The sequence below is a fragment of the Diabrotica virgifera genome, chromosome 4 (genome assembly GCF_917563875.1).
Source record: "Diabrotica virgifera virgifera chromosome 4, PGI_DIABVI_V3a".
NCBI classification, from domain to species: domain Eukaryota; kingdom Metazoa; phylum Arthropoda; class Insecta; order Coleoptera; family Chrysomelidae; genus Diabrotica; species Diabrotica virgifera.
In genome coordinates, this window is record NC_065446.1 from 31,934,339 (window position 1) to 31,950,127 (window position 15,789).

Consider the following 15,789-nt stretch of genomic DNA (forward strand, 5'->3'; position numbering starts at 1 on the left):
ACGTCACCCTGGAATGGTCTATTCGTCAACATCCATCCGCGAATGTGATGTTTATTTGTAGCACGGTAATTATTTCTACAAATTTTAGTAAATCTTTTTTTTTGACAATATTTCTTGAGCCAAACTACAATAATTACTTAAGTAAAAATAAAGACGTTTTACCAATTTTGACAAATATTTTATAGAACAGTGATAGCTTTCCATCTACATATTCAATAGCACATAACTGAAAGCACTATGTAGAGGGGCCGTAAGAAGCAAACGAATTAATAACACTTATTTTATTTAATATTAAATATTAAACTTACTGCTAGTATATTATAAAAACGCTTAGATTCCCTCAAAATCAATTTGAGTGTCAAGTATGTATTGTAATGTCTACAGTACTTAAAATTAATATCACTATACACAAACCAAAGATCCCCGAGAAATTAAAATTTTAAAGATTTTGCAAAAAGCGCAGCAGTAGCTTGAGTTTTATCACCATTGAATCGTTTTAGTTCAAATATCACTTGTTCTCTACTAAATCCCATGCTAACGAGATCGCTAATATCAGCTTCTGTGAAATTGGAAAAAGTTTCATTTTGTGTAGGAGTAGTGGCAGCACTGGCGGCATTGCTTGTAGAAGCTCCAAAAGGCGAAGAATCTAAAAAATGAAATAAATATTAATACCGTCGTACTGTTGTACAGTTTATAGTGGACTGGATCTTTGTCTTATATACAGCTAGTCGCAAAAATTATGAACATAAAACATAATAAAAACAACAGAAACAAATAAACTGGGTTAATCACTTACAGTTCAGGTGCCCATCAGAACATGTCTTATAAAGACAAACTAAAAATTAACCTTAGAAAGAATATCATATAAAGTCAAATTATACTATAATAAACCCTAAAGGCTCTAGCCAGTTGATAGTGAAAAAGGCCCCCAGAGATATTCCATTCCAGTCATAAAAATACCATGTTGTCTACCCATAACCCCCAAAAAATTAAAACGTGTTTTTTCGTTTTTTGGCGGTATATTCGGTTCTAATAATTGTAGAAACTTATTTTTTTGAAATCTTGAAATTTTTAAATTTGTAAAGAATTTGGCCCCAACTTAACCCCGAAAAAAAATATATGCAATACAGTCGATGTCGCTTATTAGAATACCAGTTATTATAGAAATATCCCGCTTTAAGGAATAGAAATTTGAGGTCACGACACGTTTCTACTTGCCAGTAATGGTCTGTTATTAGAATATCCCGGTTATATGAATACGTCTGCTTGGCACGAAGGTTATTCCAATAAGCGGGTTCGTCTGTATTTTTGGATGTCAAATTATCTCCATTATTTTTTCAGATTTTTATAGGTTTATACGAAAAGTCATTTTCTTATACTAGTCCTGTCGCCAGTGGGGGTACAACGGCCTCCTTAATTCAGATGGACTTACCCAAGTTTTTTTTTATGTATTTTGACCCGTAGAACACGAATTTTTTGGGTAACAGTTGATCCGGATGTCGATAAGATTGTTATAAACAAAGAACTTGAGGAATTACATAACAGCGATTTTTCGCAAAATTTTTTTGTATTCTTTGAGTGATTCTCAGCAAAAAATTGTCTTACAAGTTTTTTTTGTAGGATGCATAGGTTACATGTATTGATAACAAAGATATGGTCAAATAAACAGCTACCAGCGGAGTGGAATAGTGGTATTATTGTACCATTACATAAAAAAGGGAATCAGTTAGAATGTGGAAACTACCGTGGAATCACGCTGCTGAATGCAGCATACAAAATAATGTCCAACGTCATTTATGAAAGACTTAGACCACACGCTGAAAAAATAGTTGGCAGGTACCAAAGTGGCTTCTGTAGACAGAAGTCAACAATAGACCAGATATTTGTTCTGCGACAGATCCTTGAAAAAACAAGTGAACATAACATCGAAACACATCATCTCTTCATAGACTTCGAAAGCGCATATGACAATATAAACCGAGAATTCTTAATAAAAGCAATGAAAGAATTTAATATACCAACACAACTAATAGAACTGATAAAAGAATCTCTAAAAGTAGAAAGTAAAATCCGGATACAAAACGAACTAACGGAAACAATAGATGTGAAAAAGGGACTACGCCAGGGAGACGCTCTATCATGCATCTTGTTCAACATTGTACTCGAGAAAATAATGAGGGACACAACAGTCAATACTCGAGGAACAATAATTAATAAAAGCGTGCAAATACTAGCATTTGCAGATGATGTTGACATAATCGCAAGATCAAGAAGAGAAATGATAGAGGCATTCAATCAAATAGAACGAGCTGCACAAAATAGTGGCCTGAAAATCAACCAGAACAAAACAAAATATATGCAGGTAAGTAAAAACACAGAAATAAGGCAGCCACAAAATATAACAATAGGAGAATACAACATTGAGGGGGTAAAAAACTTTACATACTTGGGATCCCTAGTCACATCTGATAATAACGTAGCAGAGGAAGTGAAGAGGCGAATATTTATTGCCAATAAAAGTTATCATGGCTCAATTCGGCAACTAAGATCAGACAACGTCGCAAGGAAAACAAAATGCCAAATATACAAAACCCTAATAAGACCGGTACTCACATACGGCTCAGAAACCTGGACACTCACTAAAAGAGAGGAAACATTGCTAGCCACCTTTGAAAGAAAAATCTTGCGACACATATATAAGGGCACAAAAGAAAATGGAATTTGGCGTAGAAGGTACAACTTTGAACTATACGAAATATACCAGGATCCAGATATCATAACATTCATTAAAATAGGACGGCTGCGTTGGATGGGACATGTAGAAAGAATGGAAGAAGGCGAAATACCAAACAAAATATTCAAACAGATGCCAGTAGGAAAAAGAACAAGAGGAAGACCGAAGCTGAGATATTTAGAACAAATAGAAAATGATATAAAAATCTTAAAAATAAAAAACTGGAGAAAAAAAGCACGAAACAGATCAGAGTGGAGAAGAATCCTGGAACAGGCCAAGACCCAGAAAGGGCTGTCGAGCCAATGATGATGATGATGATAGGTTACGAGATAAACGCGGTTGAACTTTCAAAAAATCGAAAAAGTGCAATTTTTGAACCCGAATAACTTGATTAAAAAATAAAATAGCAATTCTGCTTACTGCATTTGAAAGTTCAAGTTAAATTCTATCGGTTGTGATTATTTGCATTGCTAAAAATTAAGTTTTTATTTGTTAAACAAAGCCATAAAGACATAGTATTTCCCGTGCCCAATGCATGCGTTTTAATGTACGTAATGTACGTAATCTACGTAGAAATTGTGTGTATGCGCGCCTACTCGTTCGATTTCAAATGAGAAATGCATTGAAAACATCATTCAATCACTATGTGTTTATAGCTTTGTTTAACAATAAAAAAATTAATTTTTTGCAATGTAAGTAACCGAAACCGATAGAATTTGACTTCAACTTTCAAATGCGGTGAGCAGAATTGCTATTTTCTTTTTCAATCAAAAGTTATTCGGGTTCAAAAATTGCAATTTTTCGATTTTTTGAAAGTTCAACCGCGTTTATGTCGAAAACTATGCATCCTACGAAAAAACTTGTAAAATAATTTTTTGCTTAGAATGACCCAAAAAATACAAAAAAATGTTTTGTTTTGCAAAAAATCGCTGTTATGTGATTCCTCAAGTTCTTTGTTTATAACAATCTTATCGACATCCGGATCGACTGTTACCCAAAAAATTCGTATTCTACGGGTCAAAATACATAAAAAAAATTTGGGTAAGTCCATCTGAATTAAGGAGGCCGTTGTACCCCCACTGGCGACAGGACTATACATTTTACTGTATTTTCTTTAACCGTTATGACTCGGGATCAATTTTAAAATCAATCTCTGCCTTGATTTTCTCCAAGTACAAAAAAAAGTTTCGTCCCCTAGCTGCACCAACAACCTCAAAAAGATTAATCATCATCATGCAACTTCATCTGTCCACTGCTGAGCATAAGTCCCTCCCATTTTTCGCCACTCTCCACGGTTATGGGCGTCTTGTTGCAATTTCTTGGATATTCGTTTAATCTCGTCCATCCAGCATGTTGGTGGTCGTCCTCTGCTGCGTTTGTCTTCTCTTGGGCGCCAGTCAATTAGTTTTCTGTTCCATCTTAAGTCTTTCAGTCTCGCTATGTGACCTGCCCAGTTCCATTTCAGCTGGGCTATACGTTCGACGACATCAGTGACACCTGTTCTTTTCCTTAGGTCTTGGTTCCTTATTTTGTCTTTTTTTGTCACGGCGAGAATCGATCTTTCCATTCGCCTTTGTGCCACTCGCATTTTTAGTGCTGTTGTTTTTGTGAGCGTGAAAGTTACTGCTTCGTGTGTCATAATAAAAAGAACGCATTGACCAAAAGAATTAAAACACGTTTTTTCGTTTTGTGGCGATATTTTCGGTTCTAATCATCGTAAAATAAACTTCTTCTTTAAACCTTTACATAGAAGTAAAAACTTCAAAATAAGTTATCAATCAAGTAGCACAGAAAACGACAATAAATATCGTTCCCATACCACCAGATTGACAACAGGTGGAACTTTCTCTGGTTACTACCCCCCGTGATTTTCAAAAATTATAAATCATACGGGTGCCGAGACGAAATTAAGATGAGGGAATTTTAAACAATTCACGTCCTATCTGCTCAGCGTGGTAAAAGTTCCAACGAGAAAGACTCCTTAGTACTCCACAAAAGAGTAAATGAATTAAAAATGTATAAACATTTTCAATTTCTTTGCAATCCGAAAATGCGGCAGCATTATACTCTAGTTAAATCGGAGAAAGCAGGAAGAGTCTATACCGGTTTCGGCTATTTTTTACCCTCATCAGTAGTCCCATATCCTCTTCTCTCCAATTTAACCAGGTAACTCGCTTTGGGCCGTTCCGAATTGCAAAGAAAAAAATGCCGCGGATATCCTAGAGACATCTACCGAGAAACAAAATAAGTTATCAATCAAGTAGCGTTCCCATGTTGGGAACGATATTCATTGTCGTTTTCTGTGCTACTTGATTGATAACTTATTTTGTTTCTCGGTAGATGTCTCTAGCATATCCGCGGCATTTCTTTCTTTGCAATTCGGAACGGCCCAAAGCGAGGTACCTGGTTAAATTGGAGAGAAGAGGATATGGGACTACTGATGAGGGTAAAAAAATACCCGACACCGGTATAGACTCTTCCTGCACTCTTCGATTTAACTAGAGTCTAATGCTGCTGCATTTTCGGATTGCAAAGAAATTGAAAATGTTTATACATTTTTAAAAACTTCAGTTTGTATGATGGTATAAAATTTTATTATTAAAACTTTCTTAAAAAAGTGTCGTCCAAATGGAGTAAAAAACAGAACATTTTCGATCTGATTCAGATCATCCTCAGTGCATTCCGTAAAGTAAATGAAACTAGCACAGTAGTTGTAATGGTGACATCAAAATATATGGTTTAGTTTAAACATTTATGGTAATTAAAGTGACCCTAGGTCGATGTTATAAGATTCATTTTAAATACAGTCAAACCTGCCATATCCGGATCAATGTAGCGACAGACCGATCCGGATATGAAAAAATCCAAATATCAAGACCACTACTTATTTTATAGTCTCTGAAACGTTTTCTCCTTCATACATTCCAGTAATCAACGCCGTCAATAACTTTCGTCGATAGACACGTTTTATAGATTCTATAGTACATTATTTCGCCATCTTTTAGTTCTTCTTTTAGTGCGTTGTCCAACAGCAGGACTGCCTTTCTCGGTAGATTTCGGTAGATCCGGACGGCGCAGAACCGTCCGGATATGGGGAGGTCCGGATATGGCAGGTTGTACTGTACTTGAAGAGCAACATGGCTTCCTTGCTAGACTTAAGAGTAGGTTCTTATCAGTTCGAATGACATAGACCAAATGTTTCATTAGAAAAATAAAAAAAGCAGCAAAAAAATTAACTTTTACATTAAATGAATGATAACAAATTTTACAAATACTTTTATTTAACCAAATATTTGATATAAGAACTACTTGACAGGAAGAATGACTAGAAGGATCGATTTAATTATTTCTATTGGGAGTGTTTTGTTTCTTGTTTCTCTTGTTCTGAGACGAACTACTGTAGGAAGTGGATTGGTTTTCTCGGGGTCGTTTACTCTCTGAAAGAGATAATAAACTTTATTTGGGATCAGGTTTATTCCGTCATAGTAATAATGAGATTATGGTAAGTAAGTGAATCATGTCATTAAGAATAGAATCATGTGAAAACAAAATATGAATATAGCAGAAATTGTGTCATAAGAATAATAGAAAAGTAAATAATAAAAAAACTTGATAACATTTAGTTAATGAGTGAAATCATATAAAACTGGTTTTTGTATCTACTGACTGAAATTGATTGCTATCTGAAGCATTTAACTCTAGTTAAATTTTTAAAAGTACATGTAGGGGAGACCGGGGCAAAACGAGGCTCGGGCAGAACGGGGAATGCATCAGTGTGCATAACTTATAGTCGTCATAATATCGGCAATAGAAATTCATAGCAATTCTAACGAAAGTGGGTTGACTCACTTCAGTCATTAGAAAGAAACTTCTAGTCACGTAGTGTGCTTCTTTACAGACATAAAATCCGTTTTTTTTTTGTTTTGTTAAAAATGTTTGTGATATTTATAGAAGTGCTATAAGGTGAGTATAAGTTGTATCACGTTTTTCATTCAAATATGATAGATATGTTACTGAATTTTAATATTGCGTGCTGTGAACCGTTTTATATCTTTTACGTTAGAAATTACTACTTTTATTTGAAATTATGTCTGTTGGGGCAAGACGGGGTATTATCCCATGGGCAAGACGGGATATTATCCCATCTTGCCCCGCTCTCCTAAATTGCCACTACTTTACAGCATTTAAACTTTGTAAGAAGAATCTGACTAAAACTAATAAAAAAAATCAAAGAAAACGAAAGAAGGAAACCAGATGGACACTGACTCATCAGAAGATGATAAAGATTGTGGTTGCATCTAATGTGGATACTTATATTTGCAGTCAATTGAGGGATGGGTAGTGTGTAGTGTCTGTAATGGATGGGCTCATAATTCCTGTGCAGGTGTTGAGGATGAAGACGAAGTTGATCATATTTAAGAACGCGACCAGCCTGACTAAAATACATTCCCATTTTGCCCAGTTTTATTTCTATGATTTTTTTTCTTAAGTATACCGTTTTGCCCCGGTCTCCCCTATAGGTGAGTAAAGAATATTCTCGAGAATGGGAATATTCTCAGTAAAAAAATTCTCGCGAGAATATTATTTACCCCCCTGCAATTTACTGACAAAGGACGATAAGTAGACAACCAGGTGCTGATTAATAAGAAGTTTAAGTAGATAGATCAAATATATAACACGAGCTGCGACGCCAGGTCGCAAAATAACACTAACCACAAATTCCTGTCCTGAACGGCTTGCATCCAATCTTGGCATATCCGCTTAAGGTCATCTGTCCATCTTGTTGATGGTCGTCCTATGCTTCGAAAGGCCAGACTGGTCCTGTCTGGGCCTCCAATTGAGAATACGTTTCCTCCATCTGCCGTCATGCCCTATCCAGTTCCATTTCAAGGTCGATAGTCTTTTGATTGCGTCGGTTACTCCCGACCTACTGCGAAATTCTGTGTTGGTTATTCGGTCTTTTAGGGTTAATCCCAACATGGACCGGTCCATTGCCCTCTGTGTTGTTCGAATTTTGTTTGCGGACGTCTTAGTTAGAGTTAGCGGTTCCGCACTATAAGTTAGAACCGGCAGCACACATTGATCAAAGACTTTTCTCTTTAAGCAGATGGGAGGAGCTGATTTGAAAACGTTTCTTAGCTTTCCATAAGCCGCCCAAGTCAACCCTATTGTATTAATTCATTGGTCTGGTTGTCTCTATTTAAACGAATTTCGTGCCCCAGATATTTGTATGCGTAGAAGCGCTTAGTACGCGTCTATTCTACTACAATGGACTCTCTCTATAACGAACACGGATATTACGATTTTTCGCTTATAACGAGATTAAATGTCCCATAAAATTCCTATTGAACTACAATCCTCTATAACGAGGCATATTTGGTTACAACGAGGAAAAATTAAATCGAAGAATATGTTTCTTTACCTGTTTTTAGCGGAGTAATGGCTATAAATAAATACCCCAAATGCCCCAAATATATAGAAATGCCCAACATCTCGGACCCAAATAGTCCGAGTGGGTAAGAAAAATAAAAATGGCAATCGACCAGTAAAAATAACACTATCTTCTGCTCAAGAAGCTTTTATGGTGTTTAAAAATAGACACAATACCAACAAAGACAAAAAATTTTTTGTAAGCCTCGATCAAACTCAAATGCAACGTGAGCTTTTTAGTAAAACTCGAAATGAAGTTTGAATAAGGTGAACTTAATTTAACCATTAAATATTTCCACAATATACTCAAAATTGTTCAAAAAACTAAGTAATAACTTAAATGTTTATTACCAAAATACAAATGGGCTTCGAACTAAACTTCAGACTCTTTTATTAAATATTTCACATTGTTCCTATGATGTAATTATTTTAACTGAGACTTGGCTGACTGCTGATTTTCTAGACTCTGAACTTGGTATGGAAAGTTAGATTGTGTACCGAAAAGATAGATCAAGTGAAACTAGCATCCACACTAGGGGTAACGGATTGCGGTCAGGAAGTCAATCTCGAGTGCCATATTTGTAAGCAGCAGTAATATTTGTAGCATTTGTTTATTACTATTGGCAGTGGTCAGTCTATGGCAATATTTGGAACTGTTTATATTCCACCCAAAGCGGAACCAGCTGTATATACCGAATTCAGTGAAAGTATTGATGAAGTTAGTGAGAAGTATCCAGCTTCCAAACTATTTTTGTTCGGAGACTTTAATCTGCCAAACATTATGTGGTCTAATGATAAACTGTCTTCCAATGTTACTTTTAGTCAATATTGTACTCCTAATGAAACTCAATCTGCTTGGATATTGTCAAATCTATGTAATTTTCACAATTTATTTCAAATCAACACAATATCCAATTCTCGTGGGGTTTTATTGGACTTGATATTTGCTAATAACAGTTCTATTCAAGTTATAGCTTCTGATGAGGAAATAGTTCCATTAGATAGGCACCATCCTGCCCTGAACATTGCCATAAAAGATTTTCATTGTAGTAATAACTGCTCAACAAACCAGAACATCTCTTACTATTTGGATTTTAATAACACTGATTTTAATGCTTTGAATGATTACCTTTCTCTTTCTTGTATTAACTTGGATCAAATTCTTGAAAATCAAAAATTCCATTCATAGTAACATTAAATCCTTTTGGTCATTCATAAATTTAAAACGAACGAGAACAGGTTTACCAAATGAAATGTCATTGAACAATATCACTTATACAACTCCAAGTGATATTGCAAATGCTTTTGCATTATATTTCTCATCAGTTTATTCTGATAAAACAATCAGTAAACGTGTTTTACCTCCCACCACCAATATAACGATTAATTCATGTAATATTACAATATCTCAAGTATATGAAAGAATGATGACGTTAGATGTGAACAGAGGTCCTGGTCCTGACAAAATACCTCCTATAACTTTAAAGAAATGCAGTTTTATTTTGGTAAGACCATTGTGGAAAATTTTTAATTCTTCTTTGTATACTGGTTACTTTCCTGATCCTTGGAAATTATGTTTTTTAACGCCAATACATAAAGCTGGTAGTAGATCTGACATTACAAATTACAGACCAATATCTATATTAAGTACTATTCCTAAGTTATTTGAAAGCTTAGTGTCGGACTGCCTCTCAGTATGTTTCAAATTGTTTCCAGTAGATGAGCAATATGGTTTTCAGAAACACAAATCATCGGAATTAAATCTTCTTTGCTATTTGGATGCGTTGTCGAGTGCTTTGGAGGGTGGGTATCAAATTGATTCTATTTATTTATACAGACTTCTCCAAGGCATTTGACAGGGTAAATCATAACATCCTATTGTCTAAATTAGAAGCTGCTGGAGTAAATGGGAAACTGCTTGAATGGCTGGAAAGCTACCTAATAGGAAGGCGCCAAGCAGTAAGGATCCAGGACTGTGTATCTCAGGATGTAGTTGTCAGTTCTGGTGTCCCTCAGGGTTCACATCTGGGTCCGCTATTATTTATTATATTTATAAATGATATTGCAGATATAAACTGTGATAAACTTTTGTTTGCGGATGATTTAAAAATCATTTCGAAAATATCTAGTCCTGACGATTCCGAAAATCTGCAATTTCAATTAAATAAAATACAGGATTGGTGTAAAGAAAATGAAATGGAGCTAAATGTCAAAAAGTGTCATAAAATTAGTTTTTATCAAGGTAGAACGTATATTCCGTTTGAATATAAACTTGATAACACACCACTAGATTGTGTTAATACAATAAGAGATCTTGGAATAATGTTTGACAAATCGCTAAAATTCGCAGATCATATCGATTCTATTATTTCAAAGGCATTACAGATGCTTGGCTTCATAAAACGAAACTGCTATGATTTTAAAAGTCCCAATACCCTAAAATTGTTATACTGTTCTCTTGTCAGACCTCACTTGGAATACTGTTGTAGTATTTGGTCACCTTACTATAATGTTTACGTAGAAAAAATTGAAAAAGTTCAAAATAAATTCCTTAGGTTTTTGTGATTTAAAATTAGAGCTATTAATGGGAGTAACAGGTTTTACAGTTATGACGAAATTAGAGCATTTATAAATATCAATACCCTGGAAGAACGTCGTTATCACCATGATTTGAAAATTCTGTATAGCTTGTTAAATGGTACAGCAAATAGTAATTATTTATTGGCTAAGGTTGGTTTTAAAGTTCCTTCATACAGTACTCGAAATGCAGTTGAAACCACTTTTCATGTACCATTTCATCGATGTAATTATAGCCTCAATGAACCTATAACTAGAATGTTACGCCTAGCAAATCAAAATACTGAGAGACTTAATTTTAGTTCCACACCTAACCAATTTATACGCGACTTGCAACAAATTAATATTGCCTCGTAATTGTTTTGTCTTGTCCACCTTTACCAGTCTGTTTCTAATTTGTTCTGTATGTAATTTATTTCTTTTAACTATTTTAACTATTATATTTTATGTGTTATATATGACTTATATTTAGTATACTAAATTGTTCTACAATTTGTAAAAAGTTGTAACTGTATTGGGCTTGTCCCGTGGAAATAAAAAAACAAAAAACAAACAAAAACATCTGTGTTATTATAGAGGCCAGTGCTGTAATAAAAGCCGCCGCCTGTAATAAACTTCTTCCTGCTTATCGAGCGATATTGAATATTGTAGGAAATTTACAATTTATGATGGCGAAATCTCATTGTTCAATGTTCAGGTCGACCATCAACACCTAATAAACTAGGTAAGAGGCATCAAAACATTTTAATATTATTGTTGTCTGATATACCGAGATCCGCTTATAACGAGGTAATTAGTCTGCCATTTTAGTTCTCGATATAGAGGGAGTCTACTGTATATTCCTTGAAAGAGCATCATTTTGAGTGGACCTTTACCGAAGACCAGAAGATGGACAGTAAATTGTAGCGTTAATGTGAGTTTTTTGTGTGCCTGAGGTTATTGTGAGTAAGTCTTAATTTTATTTCTTCAGCCCATTAAACTGGTAATAAAATAGAGATACATAATAGTCTGGGAGGTAGTGTCAAATTTTTACGGTGATTTTAGCACGGATTCTATGAATTTACTTTGGTAGATAGTACTTGTTTGATAACGAAAATGTCTGTGAGCTGGCGCGACTCCTAGTCCAGAAAACCAGTGCGCATCCGCTAGGAAAAATATTCCGATTCGGATTTTTTGCACAATCTTACTCAAAAAGGACCCCTTCTAACAAATTTGCATGTTGCCAGGACCAAAAGGTAGTCAAAAATTTTTTAAACGTTTTTTTTTTGTTTTTTCCTAAAATTATTTTTTTTTGCATGGAAAATTTTTTTTTTTTTTTAGATATTCTTTAAACATCGATTGATGAAATCCCGAAGAGTTTTTTGCAATATAATATTCAAAACTCCTTTGTTTTTCAATTGCTAATCAAGCGTGCGCGACACTATTTTCCACCAACAGTATGGTGCAAATGAAAGGAATAAATTCGTTATTTCGTAAACCGGCGACTTTAAGGAAAAATACCAAAACAGGTCGATTTTTATTTTTAAGTTATGATATTGTGGCATATATGGTATACTAGTGACGTCATCCGTCTGGGCGTAATGACGTAATCGATGATTTTTTTAAATGAGAATAGGGGTCGTGTGGTAGCTCATTTAAAAGGTTCTTCAATTCTCTATTCAGTCATGTAAACATTTACAAAATTATTTATACAGGGCGTCCAAAAAATGTTTATTAAATTAAATTATTTGACAAAAAAAGAAGTAGAAGGACACCCTGTATAAATAATTATATAAATGTTTATATTACTGAATAGAGAATTGAAGAACCTTTCAAATGAGCTAGCACACGACCCCTATTCTCATTTAAAAAAATCATCGATTACGTCATCACGCCCAGATGGATGACGTCACTAGTATACCATATATGCCACAATATCATAACTTAAAAATAAAAGTCGACCTGTTTCGGGATTTTTCCTTAAAGTCGCCGGTTTACGAAATAACGAATTTATGCCTTTCATTTGCCCCATACTGTCGGTGGAAAATAGTGTCGCGCACGCTTGATTAGCAATTAAAAAACAAAGGAGTTTTGAATATTGTATTGCAAAAAACTCTTCGGAATTTCATCAATCGATGTTTAAAGAATATCTACCTATCTTGGCAACATTCAAATTTTAAGTTTTTCATATAATTTTTGAAGGTTAAAAATGGCCAATTTCGCAATTTTTCAATTTTTAATCGCTTATATGTCAAAAACTATCAACTTTAGAGAAAAGTCACTAAAGACCTTTTCTGTTTGGAATGATCCAAAAAACCTAAAAAAACTTTGTTCCATGCAAAAAAATAATTTTAGGAAAAAAAAACGTTTAAAAAATTTTTGACCCACTTTTGGTCATGGCAACATGCAAATTTGTTAAAAGGGGTCCTTTTTGAGTAAGATTGTGCAAAAAATCCGAATCGGAATATTTTTCCTAGCGGATGCGCAGTGGCTTTCTGGACTATACAGGACTTTTAGACAAGAAAAGATAAAATATTAAAGTAGATGGAACTATAACTTATATGTCAAATATTTATCTCCGTGCCTTACTTCCATAATGGCCTATAGTGTTTAAAATACCTGACTCCTGGCTTTCACCCAGGCGAGTCGGGTTTAATTTCCGGCATCGGAAATCCTTTTTGTTTTTAAAATTGGCATTTCTATTTGAAAAATAATTGTTTTTATAATACCACGTTTTTATTATTTATACGACACAATATAAAAAAGTATAAATAAAAAGGCACGGAGATAAATATTTGACATTAGAGTTTTTCCATCTACTTTCAATTTTATCTTTTCTTGCCTAAAAGCCCCGGTTTTGGACAAGCTGACACATGATTTGTTAATAAGCTTTGGACTATACAAAAAAAAACAGCCATGCTAAAATGCTCCGGTCAAACTTGACGCTATCTCCCGGACTATAAATGATTTGGTATTTCGTACGGGAAACTAATCAAATTAAGAAGTTATAGTTACCTTGTTGGCTATTTTTTACAGCGGTCTGCAACTGCTTCTCTTCAAATTCTTTCTTTGATCTTAAAGCCACCTCTTCTTCAGATAAACTACTCAGTCTTGCACAGTCAGGCAATTCACTTTCGGGTAGGAACGGTGTTTCAGTACCGGTGGTACCAATTCGTAAGACATTGGTTTTGAGATCTATACAACACGTGTGTCTTTTCAGCATATCCAAACCGAGAAGCATGTCCATAGGTTGGTCTGGCAACACCGAGAAGCTAGTTGTTAAAAATACGTTTTCTATTTGGATTTGTACCATGTGGATTCTGCCCATAATTTTTTGAACGCCGACTCCCTTAGCTATACCTGCCCATCGAGTATCAACTAAACGCATTAGATTGCACCTTTCTGCACAACGACTAGACATAATCGTGGTTTGTGCGCCTATAAAAAAGAATCGTTATTGTTATTAAAGTATTTATGGAATTAGCACTATTACATTACATTATTATTATTACTAAAGAAGTAAAAATCTTTCTTTGTAAATGGTATATAATTTATTTAAAATTTTTTCTAAAAAAGATCCAAGTTGGACTTAAAGTAGGTACATCACTGGTACGATACAAACGTTTTCGGACTAATCAGTCCATCATCAGGTTAAAGTTCCAGATCCAAAGTAATTGAAACTAGCTACTGTGGTAGGTCGAATGACCTTACCAGTATAAAAAATGAGCCATTTCGGCTACATCGAGAGTCTACTCATTAGTAGGTGTTCAAGGAAACTGATCCTGAAGCACGAAAAAACGTTTAAAATAAGCGAAACAAAAACTAAGTACATGACCGCCAAAAGAACACCTGATAATGAAAATAATATCGCAATAGACAACTATACCATCGACCGTGTGGATGCCTTCACATATCTTTGCACAGAAATCAATCAAAAGAATTCCGTAAGGAGCGAAATTAATGAACGTATTAGCAGTGGGAATCGTATATAATATGCTAATAAAAGATTGATGACATCGGAATTATTAGACAAAAGGACCAAAATGACTATGTAGTAACCTATGGTTATAAAACCAAGGTAATGACAAAAAAAGATGAAGCGCAACTCAAGACATTTGAGAGAATGAAACTAACAAGAAATGAATACGGCCCGGTGTAAGAGGAGAACGTCACATGGAAAATCAGCAGAAACGACGAAATTAACGAATTAAATGAAGGGTACGATATTGTAAGATTTGCGAAAAGTCAAAGACTGTCATATCTGGGACATGTCCAGAGACAAGAAGATACAAAAACAACAAAGCCACAATTGAAGCCAATACGAAAAAATAAAGACCCAGAACAATATGGTTGCACGACGTAGAAGACCTGAAAACCATGAATGTAAAACAATGAAGGAGACGGGCACAAGACATGTCTAAATGGACAGACAAAGACCCATCCAGGGTAATGATGCCAAAAGAATAAGTCTCGTTATCTACACTTTACTCTTTTTTCTTTTTTATTGTTACTTCCTTTGTGTGGCCTAGGTTAAGAAGTACGTATAAAAACAACGTCACCAGGAGGAAAATTTAAAAACCAAATTGACCACATTCTCATTGAAAAGAAGTGGAAAAATTCCTTACAAGATGTGAGAGCAATGAGAGGAGCCGACTGTGCATCAGACCACGAATTAGTGAGATCAAAAATAAAAATTAGCCTCAAGGCAAATTATAAATCAAACAAAAAACATAGAAAATTCAATACAAATAAATTAAGAGACTCTAGCATAACAAACAAATACCAACAAACGTTGGAGAGGCATGTGGGGAACTTGGAACAAGTAGGAAAATCTAACATTGAAGGTATATGGGAAATATATAAAAACGCGTACATGGAAGCAGGGAAAGAGATATTAGGGTGCAAGGAGAAAGCTGATCGACCATGGATAACGCTGGACACTAAAACAAAAATCAAGGAAAGAAGAGCAATCAAAACTGAATTGATCAAAACAACAAACCCGATAAAACAAAAAGAAATGCAGGAAAAATACACAGAAAAAAATAAAGAAGTTAAAAAACAAGCCAGAA

General features: G+C 34.7%; 1 protein-coding gene across 3 annotated transcripts in view; it reads right to left on the reverse strand.

The window, feature by feature from the left end:
• Positions 1-266: 266 nt before the first annotated feature.
• Positions 267-15,789, reverse strand: part of LOC114327878 (protein DDI1 homolog 2) — a 40,601-nt gene continuing 25,078 nt past the window's right edge. For 2 of the 3 annotated variants that reach the window (XM_028276591.2, XM_028276590.2), the window contains exons 4-5: positions 13,736-14,158; positions 267-646 (exon numbers count right to left, since the gene is read on the reverse strand). In XM_028276591.2, the coding sequence (XP_028132392.2) occupies positions 432-646; positions 13,736-14,158 (638 nt within the window). In that variant the 3' untranslated portion in view covers positions 267-431. Of the gene's footprint in view, positions 647-5,995; positions 6,172-13,735; positions 14,159-15,789 lie in introns of those variants that run through there. The other variant, XM_028276593.2, reaches the window with a different exon arrangement.